The 18,616-nt window shown below is 45.8% G+C and overlaps 2 protein-coding genes across 8 annotated transcripts in view; both read right to left on the reverse strand.

Moving 5' to 3' along the window:
* The window catches only part of LOC308469676 (uncharacterized protein), a 33,660-nt gene that overhangs the window by 5,473 nt on the left and 9,571 nt on the right, over positions 1 to 18,616 (reverse strand). The window contains exon 1 of one of the 2 annotated variants that reach the window (XM_080992473.1): positions 556 to 624. The exons of the other annotated variant lie outside the window; for it this stretch is intronic. The gene's annotated coding sequence lies outside the window, so the exon portion shown is untranslated. Of the gene's footprint in view, positions 1 to 555; positions 625 to 18,616 lie in introns of those variants that run through there. 2 annotated transcript variants of the gene reach the window in all.
* LOC308469402 (uncharacterized protein) overlaps positions 9,253 to 18,616 on the reverse strand; it is a 38,244-nt gene continuing 28,880 nt past the window's right edge. For 2 of the 6 annotated variants that reach the window (XM_080991795.1, XM_080991794.1), the window contains exons 4-5: positions 13,360 to 13,464; positions 9,253 to 12,622 (exon numbers count right to left, since the gene is read on the reverse strand). In XM_080991795.1, coding sequence (XP_080847921.1) covers positions 10,497 to 12,622; positions 13,360 to 13,464 — 2,231 coding nt within the window. In that variant the 3' untranslated portion in view covers positions 9,253 to 10,496. The remainder of the gene's footprint in view (positions 12,623 to 13,359; positions 13,465 to 18,616) is intronic. The other 4 variants (XM_080991798.1, XM_080991799.1, XM_080991797.1 and 1 more) reach the window with 3 other exon arrangements.

Consider the following 18,616-nt stretch of genomic DNA (forward strand, 5'->3'; position numbering starts at 1 on the left):
TTCTCCAGCTGCTTCCACTTCCTCTCCCCTGCTTGCCCTCCCGATCTCCGCCCCACTGAGGCAGGGGCTTCAGCAGCAGATTTCGGAGGGGGGCAGATCAGAGAGGAGCATCACAAGGTGAAATGGGCTGCCCCCCCCCCTTTGAACGGAATAGGACTGACTGCTGAGTCAACATGCCCAGGGTGGGGCTGCGAATCCCTTTGTAATTAAGTTCCACTGGGGGGGGCGCCCTTTTGTGGTTCGTCTCAAGTGTCTTCGCCCCCCCCCCCCAGTCTGCCCCCATGGGAGCCTGGCTTGATCTCTGCGCTTCGAAAAGGAGCTTGCCATGCAAACCCTGCTGGGGGAAGAGGACCCCGCTTTGCAACAGGGTGGCCGGCATCCCCATCCCCACCCCCTTCCCCACAGAGAAAGGGCGGAGCCCTTCCTTTATTTCCTGTCTCTCCCCCCCCCCCCCCCCCATTCCCGCCTCCTTTCCCAAATGCCCTGTTTGTACATTAAAGGAGAGGGAATGCAAATCCTTCTCCCACCCCCAAATAACCCCCCAATATGCGGCACCTCTTTCTCCTCTTCTCCAAGTCCGCTTCTCTTCCGCGAATGAGGATGGAGACCCCTCCCCTCCAAATAGCCTCTTCCCTCCCCCGCAATAAAACTCCCTTCCTGCCTCTCTAGGAAGCGGAGCTCATTGACCCAGAGGGAGGGGGAGGGGCAGAAGATCCGCCGCCCCCTCCCTCCAAACAGAAATGCCCTTCCCAGCCTGCAAACCCTATATTCCCGTTAATTTAGTGTGAAATTCATGGGTTCAATTCCCCGCAGGGGCAGCGAAGGGCGACCCCCGCCCCCCGAATTTCTAAAAATTCTCGTCCTGGGAAGGAGTTTAGAGCAGTAACTTAAGACAACCCTAAAGGCTGTCATTGCAATGGGTACCTTTTTTACAAAAGAGGGAGCTGATGGAGAAAGTTAGGCTTTGTTATATGACTTTCTAGAGTTTTCCCAATGAGCCAGGAGATAGATCCATTTATCAGTGAATTGTTACATTTGGAAATCTGCAGCGGAGGCCCTTTGAATAGAGATAGGAAAATTGATTGATGAAATAACATTTGCAGGAGTGATTCCAACCGAATATTAAAAACAATACAACATCATACATTAAAAACTTCCCAAAACAGGGCCGCCTTCAGACTCTGGGGTTTTGCCACACAGAGTTGTTCCACCAGGCCTTTGGTCAGGGCCCAGCCTGACTCCCTCCTCTGGCAACCTGCACAGAATTTTGCTTAATGGTTGCCATTAATTTGATTTTAATTAATTTTTATAATGAAATGTTTTAGAATGTTGGATTATTTGATTGTTTGATTATTTGATTGTTGTTAGCCGCCCTGAGCCCAGCTTCGGCTGGGGAGGGCGGGATTTAAATAAAATTTATTATTATTATTATTATTATCTCACTTTATTGGCCGAGGGAGCCGGCGTACAGCTTCTGGGTCTTTTAGCCAGCATGAGTGATCCACTTCTGGCAAACCAGAGCAGCGCACGGAAATGCCGTTTACCATCCCGCCGGAGTGGTACCTATTTATCTACTTGCACTTTGACATGCTTTTGATCTGCTAGGTTGGCAGGAGCTGGGACTGAACAACGGGAGCTCACCCTGTCACAGGGATTCGAACCACCATCGTCCTGATTGGTAAGCCCTAGGCTCAGTGGTTTAGACCACAGCGCCACCCGCGCTTTTGCCTTATGATATCATAAATACACATGCCAACGGAATCTTTTATCATGACCTTCCAAATCTAACAAATCTACATTTTTTAAAGTTATCCTATCCTGGATTCAGCAAATGCAAGATGCTTCATAATATACCGTATTTTTCGCTCTATAGGACACACTTTTTCCCCTCTAAAAATGAAGGGGAAAAGTGTGTGCGTCCTACGGAGTGAATGCAGGCTTTCGCTGAAGCCTGGAGAGCGAGACGGGTCGGTGCGCACTGACGCCTCTCGCTCTCCAGGCTTCAGGAAGCTATCCGCAAGCCTTGGGAGCCCGGCGGGAACTCCCGCCGGGCTCTGCAGGCTTGCGAATAGCTGCCTGCAGCCTGGAGCCCGGGGAGCGCGGCGCTGTGCACCCCGGGCTTTGGGCATCTCTCCGCAAGCCAGCGGAGCCCAGCGGGAGTTCCTGCCGGGCTCCCAAGGCTTGCGGATAGCAGCCTGCTGTCCCCGAAGCCAAAACAGCAAGACGGGGCACTGTGCAACCCTCCGTCTTGCTGTTCCAACTTCGGGATGGCTGTGCAAAGCCTCCGCAGGGAGGCGAGGTGAAGGCACCCCGCCGCCCTGCGGAGGCTTGAAAGGCTGTCCCAGAAGCCAAAACAGTGAGACGGGGCTCTGCGCAGCCCTCCATCTCGCTTTTCCAGCTTCGGGATGGCTGCGCAATGCCTCCGCAGGGCGGCTGGGTGAAGGTACCACGCCGCCCTGCGGAGGCTACAAAGGATGTCCTCAAATCCTCAAGCCTTTGGAGTGCAGCTGCGCTCCAAAGGCTTCAGGGATCTTCGAGGCTGGCGGTGGGGGAAAGCAGCGCTGGGGGGTAGCAGCAAGGCCTGCTCTTGAACGCACCTTGTTTTTGAGGGCGAGAACAATAAAAAAAATTTTTTTCCCTATTCTTCCCCCCCCCTCCATGGTCCGGTGCATCCAATAGAGCGAAAAATACGGTAATCTTAAATCTGGTAGAGAGAAACCTCCTCTGTCTTTGACATCTATTAGTAATTTATGTTTTATTCTTGGTTTCTTCCCTCTCCAGATAAATCTTGAGATATGTTTTTGCCATTCTTTGAAGCAGCTCATATTGCTTATCACCAGAATTGATTGAAATAAAAACATAAGAGGCAATACATTCATCTTAATTACTGAAATTCTGCCCAATAATGATAAATTCATCCTTCCGCAAATTTCTAAATTCCTTTTTATTTCTGTCCATAATTTTTCAGTTATCTTTAAATATATAAATATTCTTAACTGTAAACCATATTCCCTGATATTTAACAGATATATATATTTGTGTCTTATGCTGTATCTCCTTTTTGTCCTGCTCTGAAACATTCTTCACTAAGAGCTTAGTCTTATTTTTATTCAATTTAAAACGTGATACCTGTCCAAATTCCTATATTTTTTCTAATACTTTCTGTAGTGTGTTACAGTAAAATCTGGGTGCGAGGCTGCTCTGCCACCCAGCTCGTCGGACTAAGTCCGCGGGTCCCTGCGGAGGAAAATGAGCTCAGCTGAAGACAGGAGCAAGCTGCAGAAGATCCAAGTTTATTGCGCAACAGGTTCAAGGCGAGATTGAACCCCGAGAAAGGGGTGACATGAACTTTTAAAACTTCCCTCCATGTCCCAGAATACAGTGCAAAATACATCACAGTTACATCATGAATACATTAAGGAGAGGTTGGGTTACACAGATTACATCATGAATACATTGGGTTGGTTTACACCGGATTAACATATGGAGGAGGGAGGGGGGAATATGCAGAGCTGGAGATATGCGCAGATAGGCACATCCTGAGTACCGGTGATGAGAAGACAATGGTCCATGTATGCATAGTCTGCCACCTGGCATTGCCCGGAGGAAAAGCTTGGCAGAGCGATTTGACAGGATTAGGGTCTTTCTGAGTACGTGACACCTCGCTTGAGGGATCATGGAGGGCAGGGAAGGTGTCATGGAGTCCTGGAGAGACTGAGCCGATTGGCACCAAAAGCAAGAAAATCGGAGTTGTGGTTGATTTTATACGAATTTTTAAAGATTTTAGTCCATTTTATATTGATAATTGAGGTTGGAAACAAAATGGATACATTGTAGCAAGATTTGACACTTTTATGAGTTCACAAGTTTCAGTTCCATTGTTCTCCCAGCAGGGAGCCGTCAGCAGCTTGTCAAGAGGTTAAATGAGGCGTGCAGGAGCTCGCTGAGCTAGCTCTGCAAGGCGAATGCATGGTTCTGATTGGGTAGAACGCACCCATTGAAAGAATAGGGAATACAGCTTCGTACGGTCGACCCATAGTAAAGATAGAGCGGGAGGGAAGGAATAAGATTTTGGGCTTATTTCGCCCGTAATAGCGGATCGGTGTAGGAAAGGGAAAAGGGCACTTTATTTAGGGGCTTGGGGTAGAGTGTGGTGGTTTTGCAACGGTGTGGGGGCTGAGGGATCCACGTGGGACTGGGTGCCCTTGAGGTCATCGCCTCGGACCCTCTGGTGACCGGCGGAAGGGTGAAGAAAGGCATGCCCCCCCTTCCGTATCAAGTGTTTATAGGGTCTTCAACCATTATCACAAGGTCTAAAGTTTTTCTTTATCTTGTAGCAGCTTTTATTCAAATAGTGAACTTTGTTCCCAAAAAAGGTTTTCCTGTCCGTTTTAAACATTTCATGTAACTGATGATATTGTAGACAGTCTAACGTGGCTTGTTACACTTTCCATTGATTTCAGTTGAGAATGTATTGTAAAAGAATGAATTAATGAAATATAAACAACATAGGATGCTTTAATGGGTTAAACCACAGAGCCTAGGGCTTGCCAATCAGAAGGTTGGCGGTTTGAATCCCCGTGATAGGTACATAACCCCAGTCAAGCTTGCAAAAATCTATCATGTGCCTGATAATAAATGTTGGAAATGTAAAGAAACTGAAGGTACATTTTTTCACCTTTGGTGGACGTGCCCGAAGATTAAGGCTTTCTGGGAGATGATTTATGATGAACTAAAAAAGGTATTTAAATATACCTTCTTGAAGAAACCAGAGGCCTTTCTCCTGGGCATAGTCGGCCAATCGGTGTTAAAAAAGGATAGAACTTTCTTTATGTATGCTACAACAGCAGCAAGAATACTTATTGCAAAGCATTGGAAGACACAAGACTTACCCACACTGGAGGAATGGCAGATGAAATTGATGGACTATATGGAATTGGCGGAAATGACTGGCAGAATCCGTGACCAGGGAGAAGAGTCAGTGGAAGAAGATTGGAAGAAATTTAAAGACTATTTACAGAAATATTGCAAAATTTATGAATGTTAGAATGATGTTGGATTGAAGTTAAGTGGTTTCTAGCTGTATAGGTACAAAAGAATATGGAAAAATTGGTTTTTAATATGTAAAAATTTAATGTTATAATATATCAAGATTAAAGATTAGGATTAAAAAGGAGGGAAAGGAATTGTTGGATTAACAAATTGAATTGGAATACAAAAGAGGGAGGTATGAGGAGGTCCGGGAAACAAGTAAATGTAAAAGAAGTGATGAAAAGATGGAATTGTTTTTAACTGTTTTCTCTTTTTTTACTTTGTATTTTTCCTTTTTATTGTTAATTTTTCATTTTTTTATTTTATTAATGTGATTTTTCTTCTTTTGAAACTTTAATAAATATTATTTTAAAAAAAATAATGAATCCCCGTGATAGGGTGCGCTCCCGTTGCTCGGTCCCTGCTCCTGCCAACCTAGCAGCTCGAAAGCACGTCAAAGTGCAAGTAGATAAATAGGTACAACTCCAGCAGGAAGGTAAACGGCGTTTCTGTGCGCTGCTCTGGTTCGCCAGAAGCGGCTTAGTCATGCTGACCACATGACCCGGAAGCTGTATGCTGGCTCCTTCAGTCAATAAAGCGAGATGAGTGCCGCAACCCCAGAGTCGTCCACGACTGGACCTAACAGTCAGGGGTCCTGTTACCTTTACCTTTAGGACACTTTAAAGATTTCTTTTCAGTCTTTCTATGTTTTCATTGTTCCTTTATTGCAATTAGAAAAATGGGCTTTATGCAGTTCTTATAACAGGGAATTGGACTACCATGACCCTTTAAACTTTACAGTTCTAGGATTCCAGAGCCAATGCTGCTTCCTAAACATCACTGTTGTGTTCTACTTCTCGCAACTCTCCATTCCCAACTCTCTCTGCCAAAGACCAAATATCAATGGAGTCTCAGCACATATTCAGTGTGGTGGAGTGTGGTGTAGTGGTTAAGAGTGGTAGTCTCGTTATCTGGGGAACCGGGTTCGGGTCTCCGCTCCTCCACATGCAGCTGCTGGGTGACCTTGGGCCAGTCACACTTCTTTGAAGTCTCTCAGCCCCACTCACCTCACAGAGTGCTTGTTGTGGGGGAGGAAGGGAAAGGAGAATGTTAGCCGCTTTGAGACTCCTGAAGGGGAGTGAAAGGCGGGATATCAAATCCAAACTCTTCTTCTTCTTCACTCATGGGTCACATTCTGCACATCCCTAACAGTACATGGTATCTTTCATTATACTTACTATTATGAGACATTACCTTCATTGCTTTAATGCATATATGTACATACAACCCCAGAACATCAAATACACTCCATGCATTTACAATTGATTTTCCCCTATATCAGTTTATTGATACGAGAGACAAAGTGAAATCTGTGTTGAAAACATAGCACACTCCATATGCCTAAATGGGTTCTCCCCTGGGAGACTCCAATGTATATTAAGAACTCCATTTTAATTCAAACATTTCCACACTTTTTCCATTTAAACAGTTACTTCTCTGTGAGAGAGTTGATGTTTTCTAAGACTTACACTCTTACTAAAGCACTTCCCACACTCCAGACATTTAAATGGTTTCTCACCCATGTGAGTTCGTTGATGAATAGAAAGTATTCCATTGTGACTGAAGCTCTGCCACAGTCCACACATTTAAATGGTTTCTCCCCTGCGTGAGTTCGTTGATGTACTGTCAGATTTGAAGCTTCACTGAAGCTCTATATTCCCATTTATTTAGTGAGAAATTCATGGGTTCAATTCCCCGCAGAGGCAGCGAAAGACGACCCCCCCCCCCATTTCTAAGAAGCCTCCTCCTGGGAAGGGGTTTATACCAGTAACTTAAGACAACACTAAGGGCTCGTCCAGTGTCATTACAATGTGTACCTTTTGTAAAAAGAGGGAGCTGATGGAGAAAGTTAGGCTTTGTTATGGGGGGGTGTAGCTCAGTGGTAGAGCAGTTGCTTTGCATGCAGAAGGTCTCGGATTCCCATTTTCACATTTAGTGGGAGTGTACTGTCATCCACACTTCTGGGGAAAAGTTTTTTATCAGACCTCCAATAAACAATCTATCCGTCCGAATTTAGCATTTGCCTTATTATAACCATATTAGACCCCATATTGTACGCTTTAATCTAAAATATTAATTTCCTTTCTGTTCGCAGCAGCTAGACTACAGTTATTGCCCAACGATGGAAGGAAACCTCTAAAATAACATTAGAGTGATTGGAGTCATCATTCTGTGACATTATGGCAGTTATTTATACCCCTCCCATCTGGCTGGGTTTCCCAAGCCACTCTGGGCAGCTCCCAACAGAATATTAAAAACACAATAAAACATCAAACACCAAAAACTTTCCTAAACAGGGCTGCCTTCAGATGTCTTCTAAAAGTCAGCTAGTTGTTTATTTCCTTGACATCTGATGAGAAGGCGTTCTGCAGGTCGGGTGCCACCACCGAGAAGGTCCTCTGACTGTAACCTCACCTCTTGCAATGTGTTTCCATTCTTCCTCAGGCCGATATAGTTAATTGGCTCTGCTTCACTGTCACTAGATAATGCTTCCTGAGATATCTGACCCCTTGGCAGACTGCCCTCGTCTGGGCTGTCTTTCAGCCCTTCCCTTCCCACTGATATTGGAGTGCCAGGTCCAGAAGGGAAGGGGGGTTGAAGCTGTGGGGTGTCAGCTAGGAAAGTGGAGCCTTCTGCCTCATCTGCACGCTCACTCTCCGATGCTGCCTTGTTTACTGGGTCCTGGGGAGCCAGGTTCCTGACACAGGAAGTCCTCCACACCTGCCCACCCACCGTCCCACAAAAACAATACTTCCGTCTTGTCAGGATTCAGCCTCAATATGTTAGCCACCATCCATCCTGCAACCACCTCCAGACACACAGGACCTTCACCACCTTCACTGGTTCTGATTTAAAGGAGAGGAAGAGCTGGGTATCATCCAGTGTCAGGAACGTGGCCCCCCAGATCGCAAGGGAAGAGCAAAGACTCAGAAATTGAACTAAATGAACAAGGGTCAGACTCTTTCTGGACACAGCCCAGAAGGAAAGAGCGGAACCACTGTATAACAGTGCCCCCAGCTCCTCTAGACAGTCCAGAAGGATGTTACGGTCGATGGCATCAAAGGCCGCTGAGAGATCCAGAATGAGGAAACTGCTTTCACCTTTGTCCCTAGCCCACCAGAGATCATCAACCAGTGCGGCCAAGCCAGTTTCAGTCCCATGATGAGGCCTGAATTGGAAAGGATTCAAATGGTCCGCATCCTCCAGGCATGCCTGGAGTTGTTCAGCAACCACCCGCTCAATCACCTTGCCCAAGAATGGAAGATTTGAGACTGGGCAATAGTTGGCCATATCGGCCGGGTCCAAAGATATTTTTTTAAGAAGCGGTTTAATAACCACCTCTTTCAGTGGGTCTGGAAACTCCCTGACAGGGGGTAGCATTCACCACCTCGCAGAGCCCATCGCCCAGCTATTCCCAGCTCACTTTTATGAGCCAGAATGGGCAGAGATCAAGGAGACAGGTGGTTGGTTTCACTCGTCCAAGCAGCCTGTCCACATCCTTGGAGGTAACAGATTGGAATTGATCCCACGCAACTTGACTAGATAGGACTCTAGCACCCTCCCGCCCAGGCCCTGCTCCCATGGTGAAGTCTACCTCTTTCTGAATCTGAGTGACTTTTATCTGCCAAAAAAATTGCAAAATCATTGCAGGAGATCTTGAGGTCCTTATGGCCCCGATGGCACAGGTAGTTCTGTTAAATTGCAAACCACCTGAAAGAGTCTCCTGCTGCTGTTTTCGCAGATGCAATAGAGGCAGTTATGAAGGTCCACTTCCCCGTTGCTATAGCCACTTGGGAGGCTCAACGGGAGGCAGTGGAAGACAGGAGTGCCTGACATGCGCTGGTCCATGGGGTCACAAAGAGTCGGACACGACTAAACGACTGAACAACAATAGGCTCAATGTTGAGCTCTAACCTGTGTCTGGTCCACAGAGATTCCTCTCTCTGCAGGGAAATGACTCTCCTGAAACCACTGACAATGCCTGCATTTCCCTGTGTCACCTTCCCTCCGCATATTGGTTGCTCCCCATAGAACCTCTTTATCCCGTCTGCCACCAGGGATTTCATCCACTTAGTTGTTAATGTAGCCATGAATAAGAAGGTATTGTAAAACAATGAATTTATAAAATATAAACAACATAGGACATAATGGTTTCAGCCGTTCTGCGTTTTCATTGTTCCTTCATTGCAATTATAAAAATGGGTTTTATGTTGCTGTTCTTATGACAGGGAATTGGACTAGAAGACCCTTGGAGTCCCTTTAAACTCTACAGTTCTAGGATTTTATAACCAATCCCGCTTGTTAAACACCACTGTCATGCTCCACTTTTCACAACTCTCCATTCCCAATTCTCTCTGCCAAAGACCAAATATCAACATTGTCTCAGCACATGTTCACTCACAATGAGCACTCAAGGGTCACATTCTGCACATCTCTAACAGTACATGGTATCTTTCATTATACTTACTATTATGAGACGTTACCTTCATTGCCTTAATACATATATGTACAACTTTCCATACAAACACCAGAACATCAAATACACTCCATGTATTTACAATTGATTTTCCCCTATACCAGGGGTCTGCAACCTTTAAGACAAAAAGAGCCACTTGGACCCGTTTCTGAAGAAAAAAAAACTGGGAGCCGCAAAACTCGTCATTATAAAAATAACTTTTTTGTCACTTTTTTTATTATTTCTTTGTTTGACCCCTCAGAATTACCCCTCCTCATAGTAATAAACGTTAAATTAACAAGTTACCTGTTTTTGTATGTGTGTTCCTCACTCCCCTTCAAAACAGTGACCAGCGTACATGCCCCCTTTCAATGCAGTGACAAGTGTACATGCCCCTTACAATGTAGCGGGTGGGTGGGCGGGAAGGTGACGTCGGGACGGTGCATGACTAACGCACACACCGCCCCCATGCGACCTCACAGCCAGTACAGCGCCCGCCACAGTGGGGAGTGTCGGGGCGCACAACCTCGCTAGTATCCGCCCCGGAGCCGCGGCAAAGGTGTAAAAGAGCCACATGAGGCTCCGGAGCCGCGGGTTGCCGACCCCTGCCCTATACGGCGGTATCTCGGGTTAAAAACGTAACTTGTTCTGGAGGTCCGTTCTTAACCTGAAACTGTTCTTAACCCGAGGTACCACTTTAGCTAATGGGGCTTCCTGCTGCCGCCCCGCGATTTCTGTTCTCATCCTGAAGCAAAGTTCTTAACCCAAGGTACTATTTCTGGGTTAGAGGAGTCTGTAACCTGAAGCGTCTGTAACCCAAGGTACCACTGTATCAGCTTGCTGACATGAGGGACAAAGTGAACTGTGGGAAAAACTTGGCACACTCCATAATTCTAAATGGGATCTCCCCTGTGAGAGTCGGTAGGTGTTTATTAATAACTCCTTCCATTTAAACAACTGCTTCTCTGTGAGACCGTTGATGTTTTCTAAGAGTTCCATTCTCACTGAAGCGCTTTCCACACTCCAAACATTTAAATGGCTTCTCCCCTGTGTGAGTTCGCTGATGTCTTGTAAGAGCTCCACTCTCACTGAAGCACTTCCCACAATCCACACATTTAAATGGTTTATCCCCGGTGTGACTTTGTTGGTGTACACTGAGTTTCCCACTACAAATGAAGCTCTTTCCACACTCCAAACATTTATATGGTTTATCCCCTGTATGAGTTCGTTGATGTACTGTAAGGCTTCCACTCTCACTGAAGCACTTTCCACAAACCATACACTTATATGGTTTCTCCCCGGTGTGAGTTCGTAGGTGTACAGTAAGTATTCCATTGTGACTGAAGCTCTGCCCACACACTATACATTTAAAGGGTTTCTCCCCTGTGTGAGTTCGCAGATGTATGGTCAATTTTGAAGCTTCACTGAAGCGCTTTCCACACTCAATACAGTTATATGGTTTGACCCCTGTATGAATTCGTTGATGTCTTGTAAGTTTTCCACGACAACTGAAGCTCTTTCCACACTCCACACATTTATACGGTTTCTCCCCTGTATGAGTTCGCTGATGTACAGTAAGAATTCCTTTCCGACTGAAGCTCTTTCCACACTCCATACATATAAATGGTTTCTCCCCTGTGTGAGTTCGGAGATGTATGGTAAGTTGTGGACCTTCAGTGAAGCTTTTTCCACACTCAATACATTTATATGGTTTCTCTCCTGCATGAGTTCGTTGATGTACAGTAAGAATTCCATTCCGATTGAAGCTCTTGCCACACACCATACACCTGAATGGTTTCTCCCCTGTGTGAATTCGTTGATGTACAGTAAGCTTTCCCCTATCCCTGAAGCTCTTTCCACACTCCATACATTTAAATGGTTTCTCACCTGTGTGAGTTCGTAGATGTATATAAAGGTGTTCAGTCACATTGAAGCACTTTCCACACTCTAAGCACTTATATGGTTTCTCACCCGTGTGAATTCTTAAATGCACGGTCAGTTTTGAACCTTCACTGAAGCTCTTTCCACACTCCATACATTTAAATGGTTTTTCCCCTGTATGAGTTCGTTGATGTACAGTAAGGCTTCCACTTTGACTAAAGCTCTTTCCACATACCATGCATCTAAATGGTTTCTCTGCTGTATGAATTCGTTGATGTCTTGTAAGTTTTCCACTTGCACTGAAGCTCTTGCCACACTCCATACATTTAAATGGTTTTTCCCCTGTATGAATTCGTTGATGTATAGTAAGGTGGGAACACTGACTGAAGCTCTTTTCACACACTATACATTTGTATGGTTTCTCCCCTGTGTGAGTTCGGAGATGGATAGTCAGCTGGGAACTTTCACTGAAGCTCTTTCCACATGCCGTACATTTAAATGGTTTCTCCCCCGTGTGCATTTCTTGATGTTTTGTAAGTGCTCCAGTATCACTGAAACACTTTCCACAAACCATACATTTAAATGGTTTCTCTCCTGTGTGAATTTGTTGATGTCTTGTAAGTTTTCCGCTTTCACTGAAGCTCTTCCCACACTCCAAACATTTATATGGTTTCTCCCCCGTGTGTGATCGTTGGTGTACACTAAGGCTTCCACTACAAATGAAACACTTTCCACAAACCATACATTTAAATGGTTTGTCGCCTGTGTGAATTCGTTGATGTCTTGTAAGTGCTCCAGTTTCACTGAAGTTCTTTCCACACTCCAAACATTTATATGGTTTCTCCCCTGTGTGAGTTCGTTGATGCTTTGTACATGCTCCACTGTCACTGAAACTCTTTCCACACTCCATACATTTAAATGGTTTTTCCCCTGTATGAATTCGTTGGTGTATAGGAAGTTTTCCACTACAACTGAAGCTCTTTCCACATTCCATACATTTATATGGTTTTTCCCCTGTGTGAATTCGTTGATGTACAGTAAGAATTCCATTCCGACTGAAGCTCTTTCCACACTCCATACATGTAAAGGGTTTCTTCCCTGTGTGAGTTTGTAGATTTGTGATAAGATGCTCACTCACACTGAAGCACTTCACAGATGGTCCTTCAGAATTCTGACTCCCTTCTCCATCATCTGCTTGAGAGTAGGGGAAAATAAAACCTTGTTAGAATTTCAAGGAAGAGAACAAGAGAACTTAACATACAGTAAGACCACCACTTTCTCTTTACACCACTGACCTGATTTTCAGGAAAGGGAAGAATTCCTAACAATAGTTTCAGGAACTGTTAGTATCCAATACGACCTTCAGCTCCCAAGTAACTCTGAGCAAAAAAGAGGAACCTTCCATGCAGATGTAGGAGCCAGATGTGGTTGAACTCAAAGTACCATCAGCCCAAGCAGGCATGTCCAATGGCCAGTGGTGATAGGAATTTCAGTGCAGTAACATCTGTAGGGACGCACTTTCTCCCTCTTTCGCCTCTTCTGCAAATGCTACATATCTGCAGTCCATTTTCTCCTTCCTCCGTGAACTATATCATCTTCCTGATACATTCCAACCAACTGTACACATTCCCCAATCTTGCACTGTGTCTCCACTGTCAGAACCACCCACCATTTCAGTAGCTGTCATTTAGTTCTCAGCTAATCTTCTCCCCCCACCTCTGGAAATATTATTTATCTGAATCCAAGCGGCTGGGAATCGTGAATGGGGAGAGCTTTGGTACTCAGGCCCTGCTGGTGGGATTCTCCCTGGTTGGTCCTTGTGAGAAGATGACGCTGGACAAGATGGCCCCTCATTTTGATCCAGCAAGGCTCATACTCACTGAAACGAAGCAATCAAACCTACAGTGTCACAGCAAAGTGGAAGCACCTACCTCTCCATTTGTCCTGGACAACATCTCTGTATTCTTCTGTCTCGAGCGAGAAGAGCTCGGACTTGGGTATCAGAATCTCTCCTGTGTGGAATAAGTAAAAGAGACCTGCTATTTATGTCATATGCAAAAATATTCAAAAATAATCATCTGAAGCAAAGAGAACAAAATATCTGACGGCTAAGAAACATATTAAAGGCTAATAAACATATTATGGCCTAAACTTCTATGGGCTGCAATCTGGTGATGTGCACTGTGGACCAGGAAAACTGAAGCCACCAGGTCCTGCTGCAGCCTATTTATTCAATGTATTTGTTACTTTTGGGGGCATGGGAACTCAACACAACTTACAATATTTTAGTCCAAAAACAAAACAAATACATACATTAAAACTAGCATTTAAAATACACATTTGGGGGGCGGGCCCTGCTGGCTATGGAGTAAGCAGCAGAAACTGAGATCCCCCAGAGAAAATATTTTAAAAGATGGATTTCTCTGAAGAACAAGTATTATGAAGCAAAGAATACAGGTTAGTCCTTAAGAAACTTTTCAAGCAGGAATGTAACCTGGAGTAGTGAAATAATAAACAGTACTACAGTGGTACCTCCGTTTTCGAACGTAATCCGTTATGGAAGACCGTTTGAGTTCTGAAGTGTTCAAAAACCAAAAACTCAGCAGCCAACAGCTAGGCCTCAGAATCTTGCACTCAGCAGAAGCCACATGGCATGTTTGACTTTTGAGGCGTGTTCAAAAACCAAAGCATTAACTTCCGGGTTTACGGCATTCGAAAACCAAAATGTTAGTCAACGGAGACATTTGAAAACTGAGGTACCACATGTATAATGAAATAAGGATTTCAACCTCAAACATTAAAGGGTGGAGGTTGATTAGGAAAAGGAGGAGGATAGAAACATTACTGAATAAAGATAAAGCAGATATAATATTTTTACAGGAAATGCATCAGAAGAAAGAGGGGGTTAATGAACACAGACTGAGAGGTATAAATAATTATGAAAAGGCACCTGGTACTTCAAAATCAAGAGGGGTAGCAACTACAATTTCAAAGAGATGCTGGTTTAGTATATTAAAAATGAAGAAAGATCCTGAGGGAAGATGAATTATAATTCAAGGAACAATAGCAGGGGGAAATACATTATAATTAATATTTATGTTGCTAATGAAAATCAGGTGGAATTTTTTGATAAAGTATTTAAGGAAATGGAGGATATTCCAAAGGGCCATATGATTGTGGCAGCATATTTCAATATGGTATTAGATAAACAATTGGATAAGTCAAATCCTACCTCAGAGGAAAGATGTAATAACATTACAGGATTAGCTAAAATTATGAAAAGGAAAGATACGAAAGATGTTTGGAGAGTGATGAAGGGAGGAGAGAAGATTTTTTTTCTTATCACCAGTGCATAAGACCTACTGAAGGATCAATTATATCTTCGTTTCAAAAAACTTAATATCAAAAATACTGAATATGGAAATTAGAATAATAAAGGTAACTGACCACACATTGGTTAATAGGGTATTAAAAATAAAGAAAGATTACAAGGAAGCCAGAAGATGGAGGTTAGATACAAGGATCTTCAATAATAGTCAAACAGTAAATAAGATAGCGAAATACCATATTTTTTCGTCTATAAGATGCCCCCATGTACAAGACGACCCCTATTTTTTGAGCCTGAAATTAAGAAATAAATAATTTTATGTATAAATATATAAATAAAAACCAATGTGGCTGTGATGGGACGATGAGCTGCTTGTGTGTAAAATCCTAGTCCCTCAGAGTTTGGTCAAGTTTGCAAACCTCTGTCTGTAACGGAGCCCCTTAAACATGGCTCCGTCAGTCGCTGGCAGATTCCGACAGTGGTTGCTTTCGGAATCGCTTCCAACATAAAAGCTCCTTAACGGAAACACGTCTTCTGGACTCTCTGCGTGACAGTTTCCGGCGAGGAGTGGGTGTCCCTACAGGAGGTCCTGAAACCTCCCCACTGTTTTCGCTGGAAGTGTCTCTGAGCCATCCCTCCAGCTCCCTTTCCCTCAGCCCAGCTCCTCTCCCCCTACTGGTTCCCTCTTCAGCTGCTGAGTCTCTCCCAACCTGTGTGAGCCCTTTCACTTCCCTTCCTTCCGATGGCAGTTCCCTGACATCCACCTCCCCTCCAGGGCCCCCTTCATCCCCTCTCGCCCCTTCCTCTACGGGCGGTGAGGAGGCAAAACCCCGGAATGAACTTCCTTCATCTTCCGATGTCCCGAACACTTCTCTCCACCTGTTGCGGTTCCTGGTCTCGAAGTACTCCTCCTCCTCAGAGTCCATCTCCCCTTCCCCTTCCGATTCCGAGAATCCTTCCAACTCCTCCTCCTCATCGGTGGTCCCAAAGTATTCCCTCCGGAACCTCTCCACAGGCTGAGGTTTCCTTGGGAACCTTTGATGGAACGTTTCTATCAATACCTCGTCATTGATATCTTCTGCCATTACCCAAGTGTTTTCTGACTCCGGTTCTCCTTCCCACGCTACCAAATACTCCACCTGATCCCCCTTCCATCTGGCGTCGAGGATTTCTGCCACATGGCTGCTGCATTCCCTTTCTTCTATGACCGGTCCCCGAGTGGCCATCACTTCTCGTCCCCCCTCATACGGTGACAGTAACGACCTGTGAAATACTGGGTGCAGTTTCATGTGGTTGGGTAACCGGAGCCTGAAAGCCACTGGGTTGACCTGTTGAATGACCTCAAAGGGACCCAATCTCCTGGGTCTTAATTTCTTACAACCTCCTTTGAACGGCAACCCTTGGGTTGACAGCCACACCCTATCTCCCACCCTTATGGTTTCACCTTCCCTTCGGTTCTTGTCTGCCTGCCTCTTGTATTCTTCCTTCGCCCTTTCTAAGTTGAGTTGGAGCTGACGATGGATTGCTTCCATTTCTTCTACAAAATGCTCGGCTGCCGGGACACCCCATCTCTCCCCTTCTCCCCCTGGGAAAGCCCTGGGATGACACCCATAATTAGCCAAGAAGGGGCTCATCCCTGTGGACACATTCTCGGCATTGTTGTAGGCAAATTCCGCCAGCGCCAACTTTTCTACCCAGTCATTCTCTCTGTCATTGACATAACACCTCAGGTATTGCTGGAGGACCCCGTTTGCTCTTTCCGCCTGCCCGTTGGTTTCAGGGTGCCGGGCAGTCGAAAAGTTGACCTCCACCTGCAGTAAGCTCATGAGCTTCCTCCAGAACCTGGAAGTAAATTGTTTTCCTCGGTCTGAGACCACCCTCAATGGCACCCCGTGCAACCTAAAAATGTGTTCTACAAATAACTTCGCTGTCTCTTCCGCCGTGACTGCATGCGAGCAGGCTACAAAGTGGCACATCTTTGTTAGTAGGTCTACCACCACCATGATGGCTGTTTTCCCCTTGGACTTCGGCAGATCAGTCATAAAATCTATCGACACTGCCTCCCAAGGTCGTTCTGGGGTTGGTAAGGGTTCTAATAGCCCCGCCGGTGCCCGCCTCTCCCCTTTGGCTCGCTGGCATTGCTCACACCCTCTTACATACTCCCGTACATCTTCCCTCACCTTAGGCCACCAAAATTCCCTGGTGACCAACCACATGGTTTTGTGTTGTCCAAAATGCCCCGCCGTGGGGCTGTCGTGCAACTGCTTGAGTACCCTCCCCCTTAAGTCTCCTTCAGGGATATACAGTGCCCCTTTGTAATACAAAGCTCCATTTCTTTCCTCGAAACCCCCTGGTTCCTCTCCCTCACCCCTAAGACCTCTGAGCTTATTCTGGGCGTATTCATCATTCTCTGTTTCCTCTACCAGTTCTCTTTGTCCCACCAATGCCGCCCCACACACCCAGCGGTCCTCTGGAATGACATGTCTCTCTTCGGGTGCTCCCTCCCCCTCCAAATATTCAGGTTTGCGTGAGAGAGCGTCCGCCCTAATGTTCTCTGGGCCTGGCACGTAACAAATCTCAAAGTTAAATTTGGAGAACTCCTGGGCCCATCTCACTTGCCGTTGGTTGAGCACTCGTGCCGTCCTCCAATACTCTAGGTTCTTGTGGTCAGTGCACACTTGCACCTTATGTTGTGCGCCAATTAGCAGGTGCCTCCATCTCCGGAACGCCTCATGAATGGCTAGTAGTTCTCGGTCATACACCGTGTAGTTCCTCTCGGATTTGTTCAGCTTTCGCGAAAAAAAGGCACACGGTCTCCACTCTGACTCCTCCTTCCCTGGCTGCAGAAGCACCGCCCCAATAGCTCTGTCTGATGCGTCAGTTTCCACTCTCATCGGTTTTTGTAAATCCACATGCAGGAGTTGTTGTTCCGAGGCGAAGGCCCTTTTTAGTTCCTGAAATGCTCGCTCCGCCTCCTCAGTCCAAACGAACTTCTTCTTACTGCTGAGACAGTCCGTAATGGGCGCCGTCAGGTGGGCAAAGTTTCGGATGAACTTACGATAGAAGTTCCCAAATCCTAGGAACCTCTGCACATCCTTCCTTGTTTTGGGTGTTTTCCATTCCAGCACCGCCTGGACCTTGCCGGGATCCATGGCCAATCCCTTGTCTGACAGGCGATACCCCAGGAATTCCACCTCCTTGGTATGAAACTGACACTTCTCCAGTTTCACCCACAGCTGGTTGGCTTGCAGCCTGCTCAACACTTCTCTGACGTCTCTCACATGCTGCTCCTCATTCTCAGAATACACCAACACGTCGTCTAAGAAGGCCACACAATTCTTGTAAAGCAAAGGCCCCAGGACGTGGTTCATAAACGATTGAAAGCACGCGGAGCCTCCTTGTAGGCCGAAGGGCATAACTAAATATTCAAATGCCCCCAAAGGGGTGAACATGGTGGTTTTCCATTCATCCCCCTTCCTTATTCGTATCAGGTTGTACGCCCCCCTTAGGTCCAGTTTAGTAAAAATCTTTCCCTTCCTGACCCTTGTCAAAATGTCGTCAATCCTGGGCATAGGGAAAGCCACTGGTTCTGACACTGCATTTAAGGCCCTGAAGTCACACACAAGCCTCGGCTTGTTCGTGTTTTTTTTATCCACAAAAAACACTGGGCTGCCCCCCACCGCCCTGGACTCTCTGATGAACCCTCTCTTCAGGTTCTTGTCAATGAACTCTCTTAGCTCCTGCATCTCTCTGTCTGACATGGCGTACAGCTTGCCTACAGGGAGCTGTGCCCCAGGGAGTAAATTGATTTGACAGTCAAAGGGTCTATGCGGGGGTAATTGGTCAGCTTCCCTTTCGCT

Source organism: Podarcis pityusensis (genome assembly GCF_964106645.2).
Source record: "Podarcis pityusensis genome assembly, chromosome: 2".
Lineage (NCBI taxonomy): Eukaryota > Metazoa > Chordata > Lepidosauria > Squamata > Lacertidae > Podarcis > Podarcis pityusensis.